The sequence below is a fragment of the Prorops nasuta genome, unplaced genomic scaffold, assembly GCF_024137725.1.
Source record: "Prorops nasuta isolate Cenicafe-Biocafe unplaced genomic scaffold, Cenicafe_Pnas_1.2 PNAS00034, whole genome shotgun sequence".
NCBI classification, from domain to species: Eukaryota; Metazoa; Arthropoda; class Insecta; order Hymenoptera; family Bethylidae; genus Prorops; species Prorops nasuta.
The window spans coordinates 1,502,508-1,511,555 of record NW_027116831.1 but is presented as its reverse complement, the minus strand read 5'-3'; the positions used below and the strand labels follow the sequence as shown (position 1 = coordinate 1,511,555).

At 38.1% G+C, this 9,048-nt stretch overlaps 2 protein-coding genes across 2 annotated transcripts; both read right to left on the bottom strand.

Annotated features, from left to right (window-relative positions):
* Nucleotides 1-2,584: 2,584 nt before the first annotated feature.
* Nucleotides 2,585-3,130, bottom strand: LOC136783643 (uncharacterized). Its single transcript, XM_066743892.1, has one exon. The coding sequence runs from the start codon at nt 3,128-3,130 to the stop codon at nt 2,585-2,587; it is 546 nt and encodes a 181-aa protein (XP_066599989.1).
* A 442-nt stretch (nt 3,131-3,572) lies between these two features.
* On the bottom strand, nt 3,573-7,731 carry LOC136783642 (uncharacterized). The gene is made up of 2 exons (XM_066743891.1): nt 5,902-7,731; nt 3,573-5,819 (listed from the first exon to the last, which is right to left on the bottom strand). Exons 1-2 carry the CDS (start codon nt 7,729-7,731, stop codon nt 3,573-3,575), a joined length of 4,077 nt encoding a protein of 1,358 aa, XP_066599988.1.
* Nucleotides 7,732-9,048: the final 1,317 nt, after the last annotated feature.

Below are 9,048 nucleotides of genomic sequence, written 5' to 3'. Positions count from 1 at the left end.
TCATATTGAAATAAAATTGTAGAAAAGGAGATTTCGTAATGCTTGAAATATAAGACATACTGCGAAACGCGGGACAATGGTACAGTCGTATTTTTCAACAGAATTTGATGAGACTACTCATAACTAAAGTCATTCTTCATGTAGATTGTCCTAAAGAGCTCGTATTTTCGATAAAGCTTATAGTTTTCCAGTTATGAACGATTGAAGATGAACATGCGCAACATCTGATCTAAGCGAGAGAGGAAATATGTATTTGTGCGCCGTGCAACTTCAATCGTTCATTGCTGAAAAACTATAAGCTTTATCGAAAATGCGAGCTCTTTAGGACAATCTACATGAAGAATGGCTTTAGTTATGACTAGTCTCATCAAATTCTGTTGAAAAATACGACTGTACCATTGTCCCGCGTTTCGCCGTATGTTTTATATTTCAAGCATTACGAAATCTCCTTTTCTACAATTTTATTTCAAAATGATAATTGCTTTTTTAGCAATTTTATTATATCGGCGAAATGAAATGTTCTCAACATTATTTTAGCCGTATTTATATATGTATAGCTACAGATAGGAGAATAGCGTAAATATGAGAGGAAAGCTTCGTAATAAGTTTCGATGCTGGAGTGGGGGAACACGTTAGCGTGAGCCGCGAGAGGGGTGGAAGCCTAACTTTCTTCCTAAAAATTTTTGCTTTTCGTCCACCTCAGAAACGTGGGAGAATGGTACGGCTCTATTTCTCAACCGATTTAAATGTGTTTGGGCTTGTTGGAATCGTTAGGTCTGGCACCTCGTCATAAAGAAACCCGATTTTTCAATTTGTTTTGCGTTTAAATATTATTAATGCAAATTTTTAAACAATTTTATTTTTTTACGTTTTTTGGAAAATACGGCTTTATTTATGACACGGTGCGAGTCCTAACGATTCCAACAACTCAAAAGATATTGAAATCGGTCGAAAAATACCGCTGGACAATTCTCTCTCGTTTTTCGTTCCGTAATGTTGGCTACAGAGGGCTTGAGGGATCCCGTTAAGCAATAAAACAAATGCTAACAGACAAATGAAAACAGATACAGTTGGCATTTGTTTTATTGCTTAAACATTGAAAGGTATTGTAAATGGTTTTCTAAAAGTTAAACCGAAAAATGGCAAGTGAAAATGACAAATTAGTTGAAAAAGGAATGGCTATTGGAATATGGAAAGCAAGATAATCTTCAGTAGATATTGCTGCAGAGCTGCAGATGCCTAGATCAACTATTGATCGATAGATCAAGGAGTTTGAAGAAGACAGACTTGAAGGTCTAAGTGATAAAAGGAAGCACAACAAAAGGCCTAGAATTACAACAGATGAAGAAAACAGGCAAATCGCTAATGCCATGAATAAAGATCCTCTTCAGCCTTCAACAAAAATTTTGAATGAATTACAGCTCAATGTATCCCAGATGACTGTACATAGGAGGCTACACGAAGCTAGCATACACTGCCATCATGCAGCACAGAAAATAAAATTGACTACTCAATATAGGCAGCAAAGAATTGGGTTTGCGCTGGAATATGTGAGCAAAGAGGAAGAATTTTGGAATAATGTCATCTGGAGTGACGAGAAGGTTTTCCGGTCTTCTGAAGATGGAAGACCCCACGTTTGACGGCCAGATGGAAATAGATATGTTGATAAATATGTTTTGCCATTAAATAGGAGCAATAGTATAAGTGTTGCATACTGGGGCTGGATGTCAAAACATGGAGTAGGTGGATTATTTGAGATCGATACAAAAATGAACTCTGCAACGTATAAAAACATCTTAGAAAATTGTATGCTGCCAAGTGCAAGAAGCAGATATCCTGTGCAAGAAGTGCCTATAATTACATTTGTGCAGGATAATTCTAGTGTACATACCTCACGTGTAACAAAACAGTGGTTTGCAGAGCACACTGAAATTGAGGTAATAAATTGTGTTTCATCTAATACTATTATTGGTGAGGGAACTGGGATCGGTTGAGGACCACAATCGTTAATAATAACACTAACACTGTGTAGTGGGAAAAAGCCTTTCGGCATAAAAAACCCAGTTTATTTTGTGATTTAGTTCACATTTGTATATCTTGGTCGCAATTGACCAGTGTGGTGGCGCTGTGGCCTACGGAGAAGCTTCTCGCGTGAATTCTTATGTGTATTTGGCTAATATTGCCAATGGGATTACTCCCGATTCAAAGTATGTATGTTTATATATTGAGAACATGATATTTCATCATGCCGGAAAAATGTTGGTATCGACGTTTTCGATCCGCAATCTTCTAATAACTAACTCAATTCCCCACTCTCGGAGTAGTTCTACCGAGAGTCCCCGAACTCTTCCGAAATCGGACGAGCCCCGACTTACGCGCTCCCACGTAGACCGTCATACCCACAAATCTACTATCAAATTCTATACAGACTCCCCCCGTTGAGAGCATGACGATCAAAATCATTAGGTTAACATTTACTCGAAGACTTATAATTAACTATACAAAAATAAAATAAACTAAACATTTGTTAAATGTATGAGAAGAGTATGAAAATACAGTAATAAAATATAAATTCAATTAGAATTTAAAATTGCTCCGTCAACGGGCACAAGAGCGTACTGTTACGCTTGAAGATCCCGGCTGATGTCCTGACAGTTACCACTCTGACGATTCCGTCTTCTCCGGGATGCACATCTATAATACGTCCTAAGGGCCATCGCATGCAAGATTGTTGCTTGTCAATAACAATGACAATCATGCCTGGTTTTATTTGTGTTCCTGGTTTAGCCCATTTTTGGCGTCTTTGAAGCTCATTGAGGTATTCAATGTGCCACCTTTTCCAGAAGTCTTGTCGAATCTTCGTAATGACTTGCCAGTTGGTTAGATGGTTTTCTGAAACGTTTAAATGATTAGTTTCAGGTAAAGTATTGAAAGTCCGTCCGAACAATAAATGTGCCGGTGTTAATGCCTGCGGATCGTTTGGATCCGAGGATAAAGGACATAATGGTCGTGAATTCAGTATGCCTTCAATCTCAATAGCAAACGTGTTAAGTTCCTCATAGGTTAGCAAACGATCACCCACAACACGTCGAAAATGATGTTTGAAGGACTTAACAGCCGCTTCCCACATACCCCCGAAATGAGGAGACAAGGGAGGATTAAAATGCCACTTGATTCTTTTTTAATGTGGCAAACTCATATATGTTTTCTTTAAATTCATTGGATTCAAGAAGAACATATGTCTCGTAATTGTTTGTTAGCTCCTACGAAATTCGTTCCGTTGTCCGAATAAAGTTCAGCAGGAATCGCTCGTCTAGATATAAATCTACGTAGGGCTGCGAGGAACGCATCTGTAGTTAATTCACTGACTATTTCAATATGTACAGCCTTAGATGTCATACATATAAATACACATCCGTACGTCTTTATTCTACCCTTATTTCGAAACTTTTTCTCTTTTATGAACATTGGTCCGAAATAATCGATCCCGGTGTGACGGAAAGGAAACGAATCATCCAGTCTAGATTTTGGCAAATTAGCCATTTGATATTCTATCGGAGTTGCCTTAAACCTTATACATCGTAAACAACGTCGCACAATTTTTCTAATCTGATTTTTCCGTTGAATATCCAGAAACGTAATCGCAATGCATATAATGTTGATTGAACACCCGAATGGTAATTTCTTTCGTGTGTTTCTCGTATGAGAAGATCAGTTACGTGATGATACGATGGTAGCAACATCGAATGTTTCTGGGTCATTGGAATATTTGCGTGGCGTAGTCTACCACCAACACACAATATATCATGCTCGTTAATAAACGGATATAATGAAGAGAACTTCGAAACCTTTATTTCCTTATTTTCTTTCAAACATCTAATTACGTCTGAAAATTGCTCAAATTGTATTAATTTAATAATTTTAAGTTCTGCGGTATTAATCTCATCGGCGGACAACAATCCTTTATTCTTGTTTGTTGTTAAAAAACGTAAGCAGTATGCTATTACTCTAATTAGTTTAGAGTATGTAGAAAATCTTAAAAATATGTCGTTCGCGTTGGTGTTTGTCACTAAACAGATTGTCTTACGTAAACCAGGTAATTCTATATTAAAGCTAATCGACATATTTGGCCAATATGACTCTTCACTGCACAACCAGCCTGGACCTTTAAACCAGGTATGATTTTTCATAAATTCGTTTGGATATTGACCGCGCGAAATCGCGTCAGCTGGGTTATGATCCGTACGCACATGACGCCATTCTACATTAAAATCATTTAAAGTTTGTATTTCGCTAATTCTGTTAGCCTCGAATACCTTAAGTTCTTGAGGTGACTTTTTTAGCCAATGCAATACTATTGTCGAGTCTGACCAAAAAATGATTTTATCAAATTTAATATTCAATGTTACTTTTACTTTTCGATATAATCGAGCTAAGGTTAATGCGCCACATAATTCTAACCGTGGTATCATGATTTCCTTGATGGGTGCGACTCGGGATTTTGCGCAAACTAGATTCACGAATATTTTATTTTGTCTATCGCGAGATCTGATATAAAGACAGGCGCCGTAACCTGCTTTGCTGGCGTCGCAAAAACCATGTAATTGAATGCCTTTTGGTTTATCTATTATCATACGACGTTCAAATTTTATTTGGTTAATTAATGGCAATTGTTTAGAAAAGGAGAGCCACGACGAATGTAAATCACTAGGAAGTGATTCATCCCAGCTAATTTTGGTTTTCCAGCATTGTTGCATCATGACCTTTGCTGTAAATAATATTGGTCCGAGCAATTGTAAAGGATCACAAATTTTTGCTACTTGAGACAATATCTGAAGTTTGGAAACTGTCTCGCTTATAGAATCGAATTGAAACGCGTAAAAAATGTAATCATGTTGAGCATTCCACGATACACCTAATGTTTTAAGTAAGGAATTCAGATTTATCAAGAAATTATGATCCGTTGTTCGTTCGCGTAATTCTGTTAGAGCTCTTGACTCATTTGACGCCCATTGACGCATATTGAAACCCCCTTTTTTCAATAAATTAATTAACTCATCTCGAATAATAAGAATTTCGTCCAAATCATCTGATCCTGTCAATAGATCGTCTACATAGAGATGATTCTTTAATACCTTTGACGCGGAAGGATAATTTTTCTGTTCATCGTCTGCCAAACGATGAAGCGTTCGAATCGCTAGGAAGGGCGCTGATGACACACCAAAGGTTACCGTATTCAATTGAAATGAACAAATCCTTCCTTGATTGTACCATAAAATTCTTTGATATTTACGATCCTCCGGATGGATCCATATCTGCCGATACATCTTCTCAATGTCGGCCACTAATACATATTTAAATGTACGAAATCGTACTAAATGTTCGAACAATGTGTTCTGGATCGTCGGTCCTACTAGCAACGAATCGTTTAACGAAATTCCTCTATTACCTTTAGCAGAGGCATCAAATACTACGCGCATTTTCGTTGTTTCACTCGTAGCCTTTATGACCGCGTGGTGTGGTAAATAATAACTATCATTCACTTCTTCGATTGCTAATGACATATGACCACACTCTATGTACTCGTTGATTATTCTTTCGTAATCAGACTTAAATGAAGGATTGTTGTCAAACCTTTTTTGTAGGCCATAAAATCTTCGTAAGGCTACGGATCGCGTGTCACCAAAATCACGATTGGCTATACGAAACGGTAACCGAACTGTATATCGCCCTGTACTATCCCTACTAGTACTCTGTGAATACTGATTTTCACATGCATTGTCTAACACAGCTGGCTCGTTTAACCTAGCAGTAGTCTTCTAATATCCAAAATTTTTCTAACTGATCTTTCAGTTCGGTCATTGTACAAACTGCGGGCCCTTTCCCCGTTGTATTACTTACGCCGCCTGCGACGACCCATCCTAATTGCGTTTTTTGTAAAACTAAATCGTTTGAATCTTTCGATAGATTCATTTGGCCTATTGAAAACAAGGAAAGTGTAGCACCGGAACCGATGAGCAAATCGATTGGTCGCGGTACGTGAAAATGTGGATCGGCCAAATTCATGTTAGGCGGTATTTTAATAGAGTTTCGAGGAAATAAATTGTTCGGAATTAAATCCGCAATTTTCGGAATTACTAGGAAAGATAATGATTTTTTGAAATCTTTGTGAATCGAATAAATATTCATCTCTACCAATCCTTCCGAGAGTGTTGCCATTTCATTTATTGCCCCGACAGTCACCGACAAGGGTCGAATGGTTAAACCTAATGAATCTACAAATTCCTTTGTAATAAAATGTGCCGTAGCGCACGTGTCTAGCAGTGCTCTGCCCTGTCTAAATTGACCGAATTTATTTTTTACTCGGACTAACGCGCTCATCATTAGCTGAGACGGAGGAACTCGCGTCAAAGACTTAAGTGTTATTATCGCAGTTTTTAACATCCTCACCTGATTTCCGTCATTGTCTGTCGATGAATTAGTTGGGATATTCGGTATATCCTTGCTCGGTGTATTATCATCAATGCTTGATTTATGATTAATGTTATGTAACATAGTGTGGTGGAACGCGTTACATTTGCGACACCGCGATAAGCTATTACATCTTCCAGGATGTTTTCTCAGACAGTTTCGACATAGATGGTGTTTCTTAACTGTTTCCCAACGATTGGATACATTTAAGCTACCGAATTGTGGACATCTGGCTACTGGATGATTTTGTTTACTACATACTAAACAAGCAGATAGTATAGTGGTCGTTAATATGTGCGCTCCTTCGTCAGTTTTTCGTTTTTTACTTCCACTGTGATCTCTGCCGAAATTAGGACGTCTTTGAGCATTTTCTTCCTTCTTTTTTGTCGCGTTTTGCTCTATTGTCAACACGCGGAATGCCGTTTCGGATATGAAAGTATATAATCCTTCAAGCGTGGGTAATTCAATCAGGCTTAGTGTTTCTTCCCATCTTGAGCGAGTGCTTGGGGGAAGAGCTCTTTCCAAAATTCGGACTAATAAATTTTCATCGGGAATTATACCTAATGAGGCTAACATGTTAACGTGCTGTCTCATATCATCGACTAATTTGGTTAACCCTTTGTGTGTACTTTTTATTTGTACCGGTAAATCCAATATGGCGTCTAAATGATTGGCCGTCAGAATGCGCTTTTTCTCGTATGAATCTGTTAAAAGTTTCCACGCATTTTTATAATTTTCCGCACTTGCGTTGTAGATTGATATCTTATTCAATGCTTCCCCGCGTAACGAGTCTTTCAAATATAGAAACTTTTGTAAATCATTGATATCGTCGCGAGAATCGATCATAGCTATAAAAGTGTTTTTGTAGGATAACCAACACTCAAGTTGTCCCTCGAATTTCGGTAATTCTACGACGGGCAATTTTATGCGCCGCATTTTATCGGCTTGTATTGACGTGGCGTTAAGATCGATTGTATTTGGTTGAGGTGTCGGAAGTCTTATGATCGAATTTATGGTGGTCATTAAATCGTAGTATTTGTCTTGGACATCGATAAAATCGTCCATTCGTTCGTCTTCTGGCGCAATCATGCTTAATTCTGTCTGCAATTCTTCAAACTCGTGGAACAACTGCGTGATTCGATCGCTTCTTAATCTTAAATTCACTGTATCATATTTATTTTCGGCAACAGCTTTGACTAATAATGTTATTTGAGTTTTCAACGTGGTACGTTTTTGATGAATAAGCTTTACACGACTCATGATGTTTGCAATCAATTTAAGCAATCAAAAAAAATAAATGAACACTATACTTCGTAATACACTTTCTAGAACACTATGTTACTGCGTTGACTTCTTTCTACTAACTAAACTGTTGCTACGCGTGGTTTATTTACATTTGACGCGCCTATAGTATTAACCGACTACTGTTTACAATTCGACGCGCCTAGCAATAGCTGGATGCTGTTGTGTTCCACGAATTCGATACTGCTTTGTCTAATACTTGCCACCTCGTAACCATAAGCACTGTCTCTGATTTTACTAATAAAGAACTTAACACATCCTGTAATGAACTATATTTTAGATATTGTACTTATCTTTGAATTAAATTGTTGATTCTGGTATGCTGCTAATGGTCCATGTGCATCCCGGAGACGGCTGTCAGCTTTCAGTCTTGATATCCTCTCAACCGAATTCAATATCACCTCACAGGAGGCACCAAAATTTTGTTTCGTCTAATACTATTATTGGTGAGGGAACTGGGATCGGTTGAGGATCACAATCGTTAATAATAACACTAACACTGTGTAGTGGGAAAAAGCCTTTCGGCATAAAAAACCCAGTTTATTTTGTGATTTAGTTCACATTTGTATATCTTGGTCGCAATTGACCAGTGTGGTGGCGCTGTGGCCTACGGAGAAGCTTCTCGCGTTAATTCTTATGTGTATTTGGCTAATATTGCCAATGGGATTACTCCCGATTCAAAGTATGTATGTTTATATATTGAGAACATGATATTTCATCATGCCGGAAAAATGTTGGTATCGACTTTTTCGATCCGCAATCTTCTAATAACTAACTCAATTCCCCACTCTCGGCGTAGTTCTACCGAGAGTCCCCGAACTCTTCCGAAATCGGACGAGCCCCGACTTACGCGCTCCCACGTAGACCGTCATACCCACAAATCTACTATCAACTTCTATACAAATTGGCCAGTGAAATCTCCAGATCTCAAACTCATCGAAAACATATGGGGTATTATTGTGAAGCGTTGGAGACCTGAAGATGATAGAACAACAGAGGCACTAAAATGCCACGTAAGAAGGATGTGGGATGAATTGATAGATCAACCACAAATCTGCGAAAATCTGGTTCAATCTGTCCCTCGTCGTTTGGATGAGGTAATTCAATCAGGTGGGTATGCCCTGAAATATTAATAAAGTTCAGATATAGAACTTTATTGGTGAGATTTTCCAACCAAGGTATCCTTTATATGGCTGTGTAGTGCAGGGAGTTTTAGTGGGTATGTTCAAGGGTGGCGGATTAGTTGTGGTTGTTTTGGAAAAAGCAACCAAAAAA